Source organism: Falco naumanni, chromosome 11 (assembly GCF_017639655.2).
Source record: "Falco naumanni isolate bFalNau1 chromosome 11, bFalNau1.pat, whole genome shotgun sequence".
In the NCBI taxonomy this organism is placed as follows: domain Eukaryota; kingdom Metazoa; phylum Chordata; class Aves; order Falconiformes; family Falconidae; genus Falco; species Falco naumanni.
In genome coordinates, this window is record NC_054064.1 from 22,238,216 (window position 1) to 22,254,734 (window position 16,519).

General features: G+C 41.4%; 1 protein-coding gene across 3 annotated transcripts in view; it reads right to left on the reverse strand.

The window, feature by feature from the left end:
• Nucleotides 1-10,686, reverse strand: part of ST6GALNAC5 (ST6 N-acetylgalactosaminide alpha-2,6-sialyltransferase 5) — a 73,841-nt gene extending 63,155 nt beyond the window's left edge. For 2 of the 3 annotated variants that reach the window (XM_040610880.1, XM_040610879.1), the window contains exons 1-2: nucleotides 10,386-10,686; nucleotides 9,522-9,743 (exon numbers count right to left, since the gene is read on the reverse strand). In XM_040610880.1, the coding sequence (XP_040466814.1) occupies nucleotides 9,522-9,743; nucleotides 10,386-10,451 (288 nt within the window). In that variant the 5' untranslated portion in view covers nucleotides 10,452-10,686. The remainder of the gene's footprint in view (nucleotides 1-9,521; nucleotides 9,744-10,385) is intronic. The other variant, XM_040610881.1, reaches the window with a different exon arrangement.
• Nucleotides 10,687-16,519: the final 5,833 nt, after the last annotated feature.

The following is a 16,519-nucleotide window of genomic DNA, read 5'->3' on the forward strand; positions in this document are numbered from 1 at the left end:
TGAATGTAAGTGTTAAGACAGAAATTGTCTAAACAAAATACTAAGGATATTGTTATGTTTCATTCTTAGAAAGGAGTTAATCTACAATTATCCTGGCCCAGGTAGCTGAGAAAGTACATTAACTGCTTCACTCTGGCAGCTGCAGTCAGACCACTGGCTGTATTTTGAGGCTTTATGCTCCTATTACAGAGTCAACCAGTATGCTGAGTGAAACGAACCCTTTCACCACAGCATTAGGAACAATGGACAGCAACAAAATTTTGAAGCACATTTGTTGTTATTCTAATTTCCAAGGATAAAATTTAGCCAAGTGTCTGAAAGACTGACACAAAGATGCCATACCGAAAGCTAGGGCAGAGCAGGAAAGGGACAGCACCAGTTGTACAACAGTACATACTTACTCCCTGTGAGCCTCTGCACTCTGGATAAAGACTGAGGCTAAGCCTGGGAGAGCACTGCTGCTGTGCATTTGGCCAAAAGCTTTCTCGTAAGGAATACAGACAAGTCTTGGAAATCATAATGTTTTCTAAGCATATCTTTGCTGTGGCTGAATGTTCAATCTCTGCAAATACACGGTGTATATAGTGTGGATGGCTAAAGTTAAAGAACAGCTAATATTTCAGATGCAGTTTCAGTCCTTGGCACCGCACTTGAGAATCATCCAGAAATGTTTAGGGCATGTCTCTACCACCATTCCCTAGGCACCATGCGTAGCTTCAGCCTGTCTTGACCCCCAATGCCAAGGAAAACACAGTGCAGAGCCAGCCCAGCTCCACAAGAAATGTACCTGCCAAAGGTCAGGGTCACTTGCTCAGACACAGTGTGACTATTCTGCTTTCAAACTCAGGCTAACAAGCCTGTCTCGAACTACACTACCCAGACTTACTGACCCAGCCTCCACTGGCATTGGGATCACTGTGTCACATTTTATTAGCCCATAACCACATGCTACCTTCCTGCTACCTCGATTATAAGCTTCCTCAGATGCTTATGTTTCATAGGAGTCACAAGGATGAATTTCATTGAAACAGAAAAAAAAATGGTCCATCCACAGAGAATGCCATACAAGTGCGAAAGTTTAGAAGGTGAAGAGCCTGAACGTAATTCACGTCACTATCTACGAAACAGCCTGGTGTCTCAAAATGGGAGAAAAGGTTTTAACCTTATGAGGCCAGACTGGTAAGTATCATGTGCTTGGTGATGAATGCAGTCTCTAGAAGCCTATTTCTCAGTGAGCCATATCTTAGGCATAACAATAGTCCTTTAACTTTCCTGTGCACATAGCTTGATACAGATGTACATTTGCACAAACTTGCACTGTTGAATTTTTCTTTTCCTTAGAGATAACTCTTAGACTGATGCTCTGCTGAGTGTTATTACATCTACTTTTATGACCTGCTATAGCTGAGGGCAAGATACAGACTAATTTAATACTGGTCCAACAGTACAAAAATTACAGAATATTTTGTTTCTGTAATATTAACATCTTGCCCATATCTGAGGATGCTAATAACATACTAAAATTAAAACACAGTATTTGCTAAACAAAAATGCATATTCTAAATGTGTTGACTGTTTACTGAGAAACATTTTCCTCTTCCAGGTTATTTCTTACTAAGCCATCCATTCTGCAATGGGTATTTTTCTACAGCTGCAATAAATCCTTAACATGTTGTATTTGACAGTGAAGTAAACATTTATATATTCTTGTTCTATGTTAATTACAACTGCCCAGATTATTAGATCTGAATTAAGAAAAACTAACCTATACTGCCTGTATATCATATAAATTCATTACTGCTTCCTCTTCTTGGACAATGAACATTTCATAGTATTCACTGTCGTCATGAAAAAATACACTAGTAATCTATTAAGTGTATCAGTTTGCTCTCTCTGTGTTTTAAAATAACCCAATCTTGTTCTGAAGTTTTCTCACAAGGTTCCAGTAAGAATCTAGGTATTCCTAATTGCACTTAACGTACACATAGTGTTTCCCTGACATTGTATGCCTCTCTGAATACAGTCCAGGCACTAACAGCATTACCAGATTTGCCTAAGGTCAGTTCACATGTGGTATAGTCTCTACAGGAATACGTACGTGTTCCTCAGTGCCCAACTCTGTCTTTCATATCATCATCAAGGGGCACCTCAGAGCTCCACTTCTCCCGACTCTCTGAATGCAGAAGGGTTCAGCTTTGACTTGTCCCCTCATTTGCTATGTGACTCTTAACTGCATTTGGGTATTTTCAGAATGAGAACAGAGAACAATTAATAGCAGTTTCTGAACTGCTTGCTTTTACAGCTGATAGCAAACTTCAGTAATTGACCTGGTCTTAACGCTTTAAGCTTTAACTATCAGAGCAAAAGAGTAATGACTAATGGAGATTGCTTAGGGATGAGGTGAAACAATGAGGTGAAGCATCATGGTGTCTCACCTCTCCTTCAAAGCAGCTTTTGTGCTGTCACATCTGCTTATATCAGCACCAAATGACTGCTGATTTGATCATAATTGCCCTAATTAGAAGTTCAATTAATACACTGAGTTCTTTCTATCAATGCCACCTCAGCATCAAGGATGTGCATACAGAGCGTTACTGAGCAATACAGGTTAAACTAATAAGGAAGGTCACCAGGAAACGGAAACTACCTGTGGTCTGTTGTGCTGAGGATATCACATAGTTAGGATGACACTCAATATCCACTTATGCCCCAGGACAAGCAGAAAGGGAGAACTTAAGGAATTCTATTGAGAGATATCCATCAGCTGTGAACAAAAATTACATTTCCTGTCATTGAAAATCTCATTTAGTTCAGACTTGCTTCCACTAAGGATTAAAACCCTTCAAAGGAACACTTTGTCTTCACAGGAAGATGAAAATAGCCTAAAATGCTCACAGTGAAAGACTGTTGGAAAAAAGTGCACAATATGGTAACTTTAAATGGTTATCAAATATAATATACTTCAGCAAATACTAGAAATATAAATGTGGTCATTTAAACTAATGATGAAAATGAAAAGAAAAAAAATTAAAGGGCTTTGCATGAGAGAGAGGCAAATTTCACTAGCAGACAAAGTGTCACCAATTCCCTGCCTGGAAGTATTTTGCATATCCATCAAATGAAGAATTTTGTACGTTCAGAAAAGAAGATAGGGAAGCAGACAAGGGAAACAGACAGCACCCACTTATTAAAATGTGTTGTATAGGATATTCATAAAATGGGAAAGAGCATATTTACTCCTTCTTCACAATTCAGGATAAAGGCTATAATCCAGAACCAATCAAAAAACAGAAGCGCAAAATAAATAAAAACATCTTCATGCTTCTGCAATTTTTCTTCTATGAAGAAAAAAAAAGAAAAAGTACTTTGTCTCAGTCAGTTGTAAAAAGAAGATAACTTATTATGACCAATTTATGGTATCAGATATTCCTGTGAGATACGACTTTTTTAAAATGTGAGAAAATTAAACCACAATTCTGCACTGTCTTGACCTAACCATCTACCAACTATTTACATTTGTACTGAAATCAATCATCAAGTTTTTATGATACAGTCTCTGAAATAACCTTTCTTTCTTCAGTTTCTACGAAAGAATAAAGCTACACCACAAAACATCACAAATTACATGGGGCAAGATCTTCAACTGGTATAAGCTCCAATACTCTCTCTGTTTTCCATATAATGACTATGATTTACTCACCTTTATCTTCTCAATAACCAGAAAATGATCAGAACAGAGATAGTTTGTAGTTGGGTAGGGTTTTATGGATCGTGTTATATGAATGAATGTAATAACACCATGTATTACCAAACACCATGCATACCAAACATCTTTCAATTTTCAGGGGCATCTGAATATTTAATAGTACCTGTACTCTTTTTAGACAATTATTTCAAGCAACAGGTCCTGATCTCTGCCTGCAGTCACTACCTCTACTAGTTAACATTTCTTCTTTAACAGCACTTATTTTAGAAAGAATTAGGCCACAGTGGTAACTAAAATATTACTTGTTTTTGTTAGCCTGATAGCTAATATTTGTGTTTTTTCTCATGTAGACACTGGAATCAGAATTCTACAAAAAATATGTTCAACTACAGAACATGGCCTTTTTCAAAAAATAAATGCATAAACTGCACAGCTAACCGATACTTCTATGTAAACATTTGAAAATATTTCAAGATATTCTAAGTAGGAACAGTGCCAGGCTAGGACTACTGGTTCTTTGTAGAGGAGCCAAGCAACCTGGAAAACAGAAAACTGTACCTTCTTTCCTATCATTGTTGTGTGCTCACTCTGTACCTCACACTAAGTATTATCAACCAGTGCACACAGAAGCTACTACAAATTTTAGACAAGGGTCATAAAAATGAATTAATCCTGTATTACAATTTGTTAGGCTGAAAAAGCACACTACTACAATAGCTCAAAAGCAAGAATATATAAAGCACAAGATAGTCATTATTCAAATGTTGGGTAAATCTGGTAAAACAATTGTCTGGCTATTCAGTTACATTCTCTGACTCATGGTACTAACATTTGGGGCTTTTTTACTCTGTCAACTTTATAAGGGTTTTAATAAACCTATAGCTTATCAGCATAAAAGGTAACTACACTACCTCAAAATAAAAAAAAAACCCAAGAAGCCAACACAACATTGAGCAAGGGGCTTTTTGGACTCCCATCTTGCCTAGATCTCTGACGGATGGAAGCGTCCCCCCACAAGGTTATTCTAGAATAAAGTCTCCCCCTTGTGGATCTCTCACACAATAAAAGCTCCATCAAATACTTAATTGTGTAATGAAGTTTATGCTCCTTCCTTCGCAGGTAAGAATTTCAGAGGCAAATAGGAACATGTAATGAAATCATGATACGTGGTTTACTTCAATTCAGTGGGATCAATCCCACCACAGGCAAGACAAGCTGTTTTGTTGTAATATACCTTATGATTTTGTGATAAATTCATTTGAAAGACACTAAAACCCTCAAATTAATTTAATTCCTTCCCACGTCCATTTAAGTTAGATATGAAGGCTCATTTAGTGACACCCCCCTGCCAACTATTCAGCCCAAAAATGTCAATGGTTTAAGAATTTAGGTAAAAATTCAAATTCCAAACTCTTTCTATCTAATACTTATGAAAAAGAATACAAAACATGGCAAGGTTCCCATTCCCCCCCCCCCCATTTGAAGTGCACAAATTTTACTATCCTCAAAAAAAATAGTTTCATCCCAGAACTTACTGTGTTTCAGAGATCAAGGAGCTATAGCACTCTTTGCAGAATAAGTCTTCCTCAAACACTTCATCAACTACACTATTCTCTGATCTGTATTAATTTAAAGGGATCACAAAGATTTCTTTGCACATGATAATTTACATTATCATAAATTAAGAAATCATTGTGATCAATTATCATGTTGATCTCAATGCTCTCTTAAGGTATTTAAATGTGGTTCTAATAAATCATACATTTTGACTGCAAGATTGATTTTGATAATTTTTTTCATTTTCTAAGAAACAAAATCCTTGATGGCTTGAAATATTATTCAATTACATACATGAAAACCTCATATATTATTCACAGTACCAACTGTTGAGTCAATACTGGGTAAAAAGCTTTTTAACTATCCAGAGACATGTTCTCACATTCATTTCAGAATAGTAATATAATGGTGAAATATTTATTTCTTGCAAGTTCTGGAATAGTGCTAGGTTTCCCACTTTCATTAACAGTCTCTTATTTGTATGCAGTAATTGCTTTAAAAATATTAGCATTGTAATTTCTTGCTAGCACTATGATAAATCAACAGAAAGTCTTATCCCCATGCCTCCCCATGGAACAGCATAATTTTGCTTCTCTCAATGCCAGTGACAAAACCTCTGTAATTTCAGGATTACACTCAAAGAACGGATGAAAGATGTTCGTTTGACAGTCTGGGACTCTTGTCCTTTGTAACTGCAGAACAGATGCAATAGCTAAACTCTGCCAATGTGCTTCTGCAGGAAGCAACAGCTCGTTGAAGTAGAAGGGCAGCTGCTACTTCACTTCGTTTCGGTCCTTGACCTCTCAATAGCAACAACTATCAGCGAACCATGTTTTCTGTTCCAAATGAGAGTTTTTAGGACATAAACATCTGGCTATTGGGAACAAAAAAAGATACCATTCATTCATTTCAAACATCCATCAAAAATGACTGTCAACTGCTGTTGCTCTGGGACATGCAGAGGTGAAACGCCAAGCACCAATCTCTGAATACACTGCATTTCTGAATTTTCTTTTTTTAAGAGTTCAACAAAAATGAAGTTTGCACTGCTAAAATGGTGAAAGGCTGCTAAAGCTAAGAACACGGGTTCTGATCTGTGCTGCTTGATTCAGGGAAAAAATGGGCTTGCAGAAACCATGAAAGTGAAGTATTAAAAAAACAAAATGTCACAAATCTAATCAAGTGACAATGGATTCCTGCAAAAAGACCCTTCAACCCAGTAAAACAAGTATTATGTATTTTAGCTGTATTCTCAGAGACTGCCTGCTTATCTTGACAGGATGGACAAGGAACTACAATTCTTCCTGAATAGAAAATAAAAAATGGAAAATAATTGGTGATTACAATAGCGCAAGCTGTATTTCAAAATCATTGGTACTTTACTAAGTGCCTTGATTTTCTGGTAAAGAGTCTCCATACACGATCACCCAGCACGACTAAATGAGCTGCACTGCTAGTAGTGACAGACATTTGTAATACGTGATATTTCACAATGTGGATAATTTTTAAATTTTATCCCTGAAAAGAAATGTCTATAGGACCATGTAACACAGCTTCTGTATGTTTCAATACTCATACTGTCATTATGGATTAATAATAACTTCATATCTTATCATATAGCTTCTACATATATGTGCATACTTACTCTCGGTAACTGCGTCAGAATAGGTACACCACCAGAAACATGAAACTAGGTTTTCCTATTAAAGCAAACTATGCGATCTAGAAAAGTCTTTCTAAAGTTAAGAACGTTTCAGCTCCTAAATCTGAATGATCTAGACATTTAGTCTACTGTTAACTGCCATTCATGCGTGAACACATACCACAGATTAATTTTGTATAACGGTCCTTCAGCTTCAGGTCATTCAACCTGACAGATAATCCCAAGATTCTGTATGAGAAACTAAGGAAGCTGTATTGTGAAAAATCTACCACCCACTCTTACTTTGCACTGCCACCTCTGTGCCACCAAAACAACACGTACCATTGCTGAAGTCATTCCTCCCTCACCTTCCCAAGCCTGTTGTCCTCAAACAACATGCACTTTTCATCTCCTTCCAGACCTCCCCGTCTCTTCAAGTATCATGTCCTCACAGCTACACAATTTTATCTTGCTCTCTTGCAGCTCTCCTAATACTCCTTAACACCCCCCGATTCCTTCATTTCCTCTCTTTGGGCTGGACTTCCATGCTGCTTGCTATTCAAGCTGTCTTCCCTGCACTCATCAGTGTCCCACCCAAAAAACAGGTTCTCCATTTTCACCATTTCTCAGTTCTTGCAGTCTTTCTCCCTATTCTCACCATCACCGATGCTGCATCCTTCTTTTCCCAAACCATTAATGCCTGCAATCTTTTGCATTCTCTGTTTTTTATTCTGCAGGAAACATATGTATTCTGGGGTTGTAAATCCATGTTAAATATATGGGTTTGTTACATTACTAAAACAAATGCACTATTAAGAGTCAAAGACCTTCTCTCCCCCATCATCTCCTTATGGTAATACAGTGTCCTCACTGCTCTGCATACCACCGTGGCACAGCTCTCTGCATGATCTCATGTGCATTAAAATAAAACAAAGCAAGCTGGGAACACAGCAAGGACTGCACAATCTTCTTTTTGACCCACAGAAGTTATGTGGACAACTTACTAGACCTTCAGCAGATTATTACTGTAAAGCATGAGCTATGTGAAATGAAATTCAGAAATGGAGTGTTTGTGGATTTTGGGCCATATTACAATATAGTAAAAAGCCAGAGGATCAGTTTTCTCCAAAATACAGGGAAACATTAAAATTACTCTGGAAAATAATGAACACAGAATAGTCATTTTAAGTTCTATTAACAAGGGGTGTTTGGGAGTCGGGAGAAACCAATGGTAAGGGGTTACCAGTGTCAGAGGGCTACTCACATATACACCCTAAAAAAGCCATAGATGCTCTTTCAGTTACTACTGCTACAAAAACTGTGTGCATATATATCTACAACTCATCATCACTAGTCATGTTCAAGACGAACAAAAGAATTGCAAGAGAACACCTCACACAGTAGGAAGCCCCATGGCCAAACCTGCTTTTTCTATACAGACATTACATTTGAGAATTTCCAGGAGAACCATGTAAGAAAGCAAATAAAGCCTACAAGGGACCATCACAAGCTATTTTTCTGTGTTAAGAGCCCTACAGATAACTCTTGCATAGAAAGTGAAGCCAGAAGGCACAATAAAAATCTCTGTATATCAAAGTCAGTACTCTTCACACAGTACCTCTAAACTGAGCCCGGTAACTTATTTGACAACGTATCTTTCAGAAAGATGTCAGCCTGGATGTGAAAACATAAGAAAGCTGAGAATCCTCACTTTCCTTGCTTATTTTTTAGAGAAAATTTTTACTGCAAGAAGTGTGTGTACAAAACATTATCTGGGGTTTTGACAGAGGAGGTCCTTGGAGCTTCTAGGTAAATGCAACAAACAGACCACTGTGTAAGTAGTACAGGAATCTGCCTTCTGAGAAAATTACTGAAGCTCGAGTATCTCTTCAGCATGGATATGCCACCTTGCTTACTTTATGTCATTACGTCTGTCCTGTGATATACAAAAGCTTAGCCTGCCGATCTCTGGTGAAAGGGTATTACAGTCCGACAATCCAGCCTGGTAATTCCTGTGTCAAGGGGAGTGACATCATTTTATTCACCATTAAAGAGCTGCCCCCCATTTCTGGAATGGAGACTATGACAACTTCAGCTTCCCAGGAGGAGGATGAAAAGGTCATTTGTGCAAGAGATAGAGTTCTTTTCAGTTTCCCAAAACACAATGAGCTAAGAATAAACACCTACCTACTGAAGCTACCTTTCACTTCCTCTAACTAAACTTCTTCCTTTAACCCTTCCTAATATCATCATAAACACACAATTGTAGTGTACCTCTAGCATCCAACAGCGGAAACAAAACACCCTCCATCTTCTACTGGGCAAGGGAAGAGAGAACCAACGCTCCACAAAGGCCTGACCTCAAGCTGGACGCTGGGTCCCGACCCCGTTAATCCATGCACCCGGGGCCAGGTGCGACGGCACCCGAAGGCTGCAGATGCCAGCCCCGACGGCGCGGCCGCCCGGGCACCGGGACACCGCCGCGGGGGCCGGGCCACCTGACAGAGGACATGGAGGAGAGCTCTGCAGGGCCCCCTTGGGAGGACGGGGCAGCGCGGGGTCCCCGGTTGCCCCGGGAGCCGGGTGAGAGGGGCGGCCCCGCGGGAGGAGGCTCACCTTGTGCTCCAGGACGCTGATGTAGCCCTCCAGGAGGCCAGCCCCGACGGGGAGCCCCGGCTGATGCTGACCGCGTCCCGGCGGGCGGCTGGGCACCGCCGCCACCTGCTGCTGCCGCCGTGGTGGCTCCGGGTGGCCCCCGCCGCCGCCGATGCCGCCGTACATGAGCAACAAGCTGGTGCACATGGTGGTGAGCGCCAAGCAGACGGCCAGCCCGTGGCGCTGCGGGGGGCAGAGAGAGAGGTGGCTCAGCGCCGCGGGCCAGCGGGCTCCTCCCGCCCTGGGGGCCAGCGGGGCGCCCGCGGCACCCGCAAGTTTCACGCCGCCAGAGACACGGCAAAAGTGCGAGAAGTGGGGAACCCCCTCCTTCCTCCTCCTGCCCCTGGCCGGCCCGCTCCCTGCCTCCCGCCCTGTCCCCCAGCCCTGCTTCCTTGCCTCTTCTCCGCTCTGGGTACCCGGCTCCGCCGCGCCTCCCGTTCCCATGCAGCCGTCCCCCTTCGGGCATCTCATTCGTGCATTTTAACGAGTGTTGGGGATTCTAGCGCTCCCCCAACCCTCCCCCGCGCAGCTACCTCCAGCCTCGTCCTCTAAGCAGATTGGTTTTCTATACGCTCCTTCAATCGCACACAGACACAAAACCCCCAAAACACCAGCAACACGAATAAAAGAAAGCAGGCGGAAAGTTCTTCGCCGCCGCCGCCGGGGTTTTGTCCGCCTTCGCGTGATCCCGAAGAGCCGCGGGGATGCAGCCCGGGGAAGGCTGGGGCGTGCGCAGGGTGCCCGGGGCAGCCCCGCTCCGCTCCGCGCCGCTCCTCTCCTCCCCGCCGCCGGAGCTGGGATGAGCAGTGCCAACAATGCACTTACCATCAGGGTCTTCATTTTGTGCGCCTCCCGGCCGCCAGTCCTCCCGCTCCCCGCTAGGCTCGGCATGGCGGGGAAGCCGCAGACATGGCTCGGCCAGGGAAGCGCCGCCGTAGCGGGGATTAGGGGGGAATTACAGCCGGCCGGACCCTCGGAGCCTGCCTGAGCCGGGTCCTCGGCTGCCCCGCCTGCCTCCGCCTCCGCCCCCGCCTCCTGCCGCCGGCGCAGCGGCGGGTGCCGGGCAGGTGGAAGTTAACTTCTGCCTGCCCCTCGGCCGCGCTGCTCCGCCGGCGAGCCAGCCCCGGGAGGCGGGAGGAGCGGCGGGGGGGAGCGGCGGGGAGCGCCGCGGCGGCACCGCGCCCCCGGCGGGCGGGCAGGGGCTCCCCCTCGGCCTAGGCTTCTGCCCTGCTCGTAGCACCGCGAGCGACCCTCACGTTGCATTAGTTGTATTTTTCCCTAGCGGAAAATTCGCCATTCTCGCACCGCTAGCTGGGCTCCTGGAGCTGGCAGCATTCAGGCAACACTTGAAACTCACGGTGGTAAAAAAATCGACGGCCTCAACTCCTTGTGCGGCGCTAACAGGCTCTCACACAATCGTTCCCAAGCCCTAAAAACCTGTTCCAAAACCTTCTGACAGGACAGAAGCTTTCTTGTTTTTTGAAGTAAATCTCACAGGTTTTCTCCCCATGCATCCCCACTTTTTGGTGATGGATGTTTTCCCACGCTCCTTTCATAAGCAGCCTTCCAAAGTTTTTTATAATTTCATTCTTTGTGTTAATAGCATACAATTCAACCATGAAAACTTTATTAAGAGACCTCATACTACATAAATTTCTTGCTCTGGGAGTTCCACGTTTATAAACGTGCCCCTTCAAAATAAGGCATTTTAAGGTTGAGGTCTTATGGCATTATTAAACTGACAGCATAGCATTTAAAAAAAAAAATCTATGTCCTAATCATGAAGACACGTCTTTTGAAACTACTCGTGGAAATGATAGTTCTAATATATGGCTTCACATCTAACCTACAGCTATATAACATTAAAAATTACATTAAGGAGGAAGCGATCAGCAGGCTAACTCAACCATGGTCACAATAGCAGCTTTCTCAAGGCTGGAATTGTCATTGAAATCCATTTTGTATCTTTACTAATTCATTGGAGGACTAACAGTGAAACAAATGCCATCTCTAGCATTGGTACAGCTTGCAGCACTTCATGCTTTTTAAGAAAGTAAAAGGAAATAAGAATGTATGGTACATCCGCGGATAGCGCAGTAAACATGCTTTATCATTTCAAAGAAGAATGCCATATTGCATGCATGCTTGCTATTTATTCAGTTTGTGGGTTTGGTTTCAATAGTACCAGTTGTTAAGACAAACGAAGCAATATAAGAAGAATCTTATCAGGTCTTGGTAATTCTTTATTGTGTGGTTGCACTTGACACTCAAATTAGTGAAACAAAGGGCCAACTTGATGAATCATTGAAAGCAAATTATCTGTGGCTCTCCAAGGCTTCCTGCAAGAAGCTACAAAAGGCAGCTCATGCATTTTACAGTGCTGTTTCTCAACTACCAGCAAGCAGGTTGCTCATGATTGACCTTTCTAAGCCTTTCTAATATATTTTGCCACACCAAACTGAAGCATCATTTTTATTATTTAGGCTCATGGCTGTCTGTTAGACATCCGTTACACAGTATGTCTGACCAAATTCATTAAACTTACGGGTTTTGGTAGAATAGGCTGATTTAAAAATCTACTGGTAAAGGAGACAAACTAAATTTTCTAATTTAATGCTTGACTTGAATAATGTCCAGCTTTCTGCTCGTCAAATATTTAATTAGATTGCCATGATGGTCATACACAGTATTCTTGGCAGTCAAATGCTCACTGAAACAAATACAGTAGTGTAATGTAAATCCTACGGAGGTTTTTATGTCTAAGCATGGGAACTTTAGAAATCATCTGGAAAACAGCCCAGCTATTTAATTTAATTTTAAATTCCTATGAAGTAATAGTTCTAGCTATCTGGAGGTTTGTTTTTAAACACTATTGGAATCTACGTACATGTAGATACACATCTGTATACCCAATAGTTAGAAATGCAAAGAGAAGAGGCATAAGCTGAACTCATAAACATTTAATCAACTTGGAAACAAGTCAATACAGAAAACATCTTAAAGTCCATCTGACTTCCTGCTTCAACCAATTTATTCTCAATATGCAAGGGATACTGAACTGTCCATGCATTTCTATTTCTCCTTAAAGCTTGGGGTAAACAGAGATTAAAGCATAAACAGCTGCTTTCCCTAGCCCAGGAGAAAAAGTGGCAGAGCGGTGGTTAGGTTTTTCAACAAAGTCTGACTGAGGAGAGCTTTTAATCTGCATGGAAGGGACAGGGTTGTCCCGGCTCACTTTCATCCTTCTGGTAGGTACAGGCTGACAAAACAGTCACAAGAAATAAAAATCTGCTTGTGGCAGCTTCAGGAAGACCTAAGATGCAAATGGCAAAAATCCATGTAGAGTGAGAAAGCCATGTAAATAGTAGTTCCCAAAACTGACAATGGACTTGGAGCAACAGAGTTCTTTCACTGATTCCTAAATAAAACTGCTCAAACAGCAACTTCCCCTGAGCTGTTTGGATAAGTGAAATAACTATCTTTTTATAACGCATGTTAAGCCAGGTTGTCTTTCAGAGATTTCCCTGTAGGCCTATAAAGCACCTTTTCAAACTATGGTTGCTACCTCATGAAGTTCATACAGAGAAACTAACATCATCTGCATCTTAATATAATGAACAATTATAAACATACTTTCCACATTGTGGTTGGCCTGGAATGAGTTCTTGAGTGGAGGAGACTCTTACACTTCATCTACGCCAGCGTATCTCAGCATAATATTCAGCACAAGTTAGGATGGCTAGTATTTCTGCTGATGACCCAGATGTTTTCCAGGACATTTTCCTTGAGCGCACTGGCTACTATCTGTGTGACTCCAGCAAACCCTGCTCTGGATCTTGCTGTCCCTCTCCTTTCCACCATAACCAGAGGTAGGATGTTTGTGCAGACAGGCAGTACACAGAATGCTTCCAAACTGGAAGCTGCAGTGACACTTCAGCCCTGTCACCTCACCAGAGTAAAAGCCCAGACAGTCTTAAATGTTTAATTATTTTGTGACTCATTGATGGCAGTGTGGTTCCTTTGCTGCAAAAAAGAGAATATTTTAGAGAACTGATTTAGATCTGTGCCCAGTTTCAAAGAGAGTAAGAAAATAAAGTTTTTTATCTACTACCCTTCACAAAAGAGTGAGAAGAAAACGGATCTGGTGTGATATAGGTAGTTAAACTCTAGGTGAGTTCTGCATGTTACTCTGCAGGAGTGCTGAAAGCACTTACATTCCCATAGCACTATGTGTATGAAGATGTTTTTCAGAAAACTATTGATGATAGAAGTGCTTAAAATAGATTGGAGGGGGGAGGTTAATTATATCAGGACCACTTTGATATCCGTGTGCCTTTGAAATGAGTAATCTGAGTTACTAAGATTCTATAGGTGGCTAAGCATAAGAAAATATTTGTTGAAAATGTAAAATTAATTTAAAACTCACTCAAAGTTGCATAATTTTGTCATTTCCATCATATTCTGTGGTCTATGAAGCCTTAGATCTGTCTCCTCAACAGTAAAATCCTGACCCCACTGAAATTAACTCCCATAGATCTTTTATCCCTCTTTGCTTGCTGGGGCAAGGAGCTCACTAGCAAGTATAAAGCTCTCACTTCTAGCCCTGCAGCCTCATGAGGTATGGGCTTAAACCATGATCACTAGTGTAGAACAGAATATTGCTTGTCCTGGGCCTCTAGCCAGTGACATTTGGGAGGGTGGCTGGGAGTGCCACATTTCAGGAGGGAGAAGTAAGCATTTTTTGACTGACTAGCTGGGAAAATGAGACTAAAGGTTCTAAGGAGGTTGGAATATGATTAAAGTTTGTGTGGATTAATGGACAGAGGGGCAGTCAAAGTTATATATGTCACATTGACACTAAACAACACTCCACGTGCTGTTATTTATACATGAAATTTAAAACTTTTTCCTGAGAGAAAGGGCTGCATTTCTGCATCGCAAACACAACCAAAGGAAAACATTCAGCAGCCAGCAAAGTAATGAGCTTACACTATAGATTTTTCAAACTGCCCAGTGATTCATGAAATGCTTTTCAAAACTGGAAATATGCATTGAGGATTGGTCAAAAAAGGTAGAAACAATATTATAGATCAGTCAATACTGTACTTTATGAAAGCAGTCTGCCTTTGAACTTCTGACAGAAGCAAACAGTGATAGATGCATAAAAAAATGAAATATTGCATGGAAATGGAAGTGCAAATGAAAACAGAAGGGGGAAAATAGTGAGATAAGATCTGCTGAATTGGCTGTTTTTTTCTTTTCTATTTCTTATTTTTCTCCTCCATCTAGGAAGCATAAATAATGGTATTGGAAGTTTCAGAAACAATCTGTTGAGCTCAACTGAATGGACTCATCTGCTTTAAGACCGCATGTGAAACACTCATTCTAATCACTTCTCTGGGGGAAGAAAGTTAAACAAAGCACATCCTGGAATACAGAGCATACTCAAAATTCAAAAGTGTCAGAAACTTTGAAGGTTAAGAAATTAGCACAGGAGGCTGCAGATGGAGGGTACCCAGTACCAGAAGCCAATGGGTATGACCAGAAACGGTCCTTCATGGCCTTTTGTTCTACCGTTCACCACCAAAACAAAAGAAGGGAGCCATACATAATCTCTATAAACAGAGCACAGATTTAACATATGAACTAAAGCAACTGAGGACATAATTAGTACAATTTGGTAAGAGACTTGATACATTTGAATATTCTGGAGGTACCTTTGCTGTAATAGATGAGATCTTAACAGGATCCTGAATAGCTCAGCTTTCAGTGTACATATGTCTGTTCATTTTCAGAGGAAAACTACACCAACAGGAAGTCGAAGTGTTAAATGGAACAGAATTTCTAAGCTTTAAAAAAATTACGAAGCAAATATCAGAAATGAAGCATTAGAGCAAAAAAAGGAAGCAAAGAAGGATAAGTGCTCATTATGGATTGGTTTGCAGTTCTTTATGTGTTATTAGAGAGTCAATAGAAAACTCTCCTGCTATTACTAACACAAACACAAACATCACTTATGATGACAGGCTGAACAACTATGGCAACAAGGACATCCATTACCATCAAACTGAAAAGGCACAGTCACAGAATCAAGTAAAGTCCTTCTGTGGTCAAGCTATATATATCTTATTTTGGTATTAGCTACTGTTCTTATCTACAGGTTTATAGAAACTATCTTTACTATTCACATAGTATATCACTATATAAGCATATATGCAAATTCAGAGTAATAAATCAGTTAATACAGTGTGAGAATAGCTGCCAATGACTGCTGTCATAGCTCAGCAATTTCACGCTCATGCCCTGTGCGCTTCTGAAATTATGTAGTGGCCACCTTTGTTATGTACAATTTTCTTCCATTTATCCAGCATACTCCAGGACACAGCTACCTAAATGAGGTCTTGGGGATTTGAACTTACTGCTGAGAGGTCCTGAGTACTCTTGTTTCCCAGGGAAGTTGACAGGAACTGAAGGAGGGTCTCTGCATTCAAGCAAGCTGCCTGTTAAAAATAGTACTGGTTCTAGCCATTTGCACATTCAGATGGGGATAGATTTCTACTAGGAGATACCAGGTCATAGGCTCAAGGTGCAGTCATTTTAAAGGTATGGAGATAGTGACCACGTTTATGTAGCTTGCTTAGTTAGTTGCAATTGAACGTGGAATCTGGACGTACAAGACAGTACAGAATGTGTCGTGATTTAACCCCAGCCAGGGACTGAGCCCCACGCAGCCACTTGCTCACTCCGCCCACAGTAGGATAGGGGAGAGGATCAGAAGAGTAAAAGTGAGAAAACTTGTGAGTTGAGATTGACAGTTTAATAGGTAAAGCAAAAGCCGCGTATGCGAGCAAAGCAAAACAAGGAATTCATTGATTACTTCCCACTGGCAGACAGGTGTTCAGCCATGTCCGGGAAAGCAGGGCTCCATCACGTGTAACATTTACTTGGGAAGACAAATG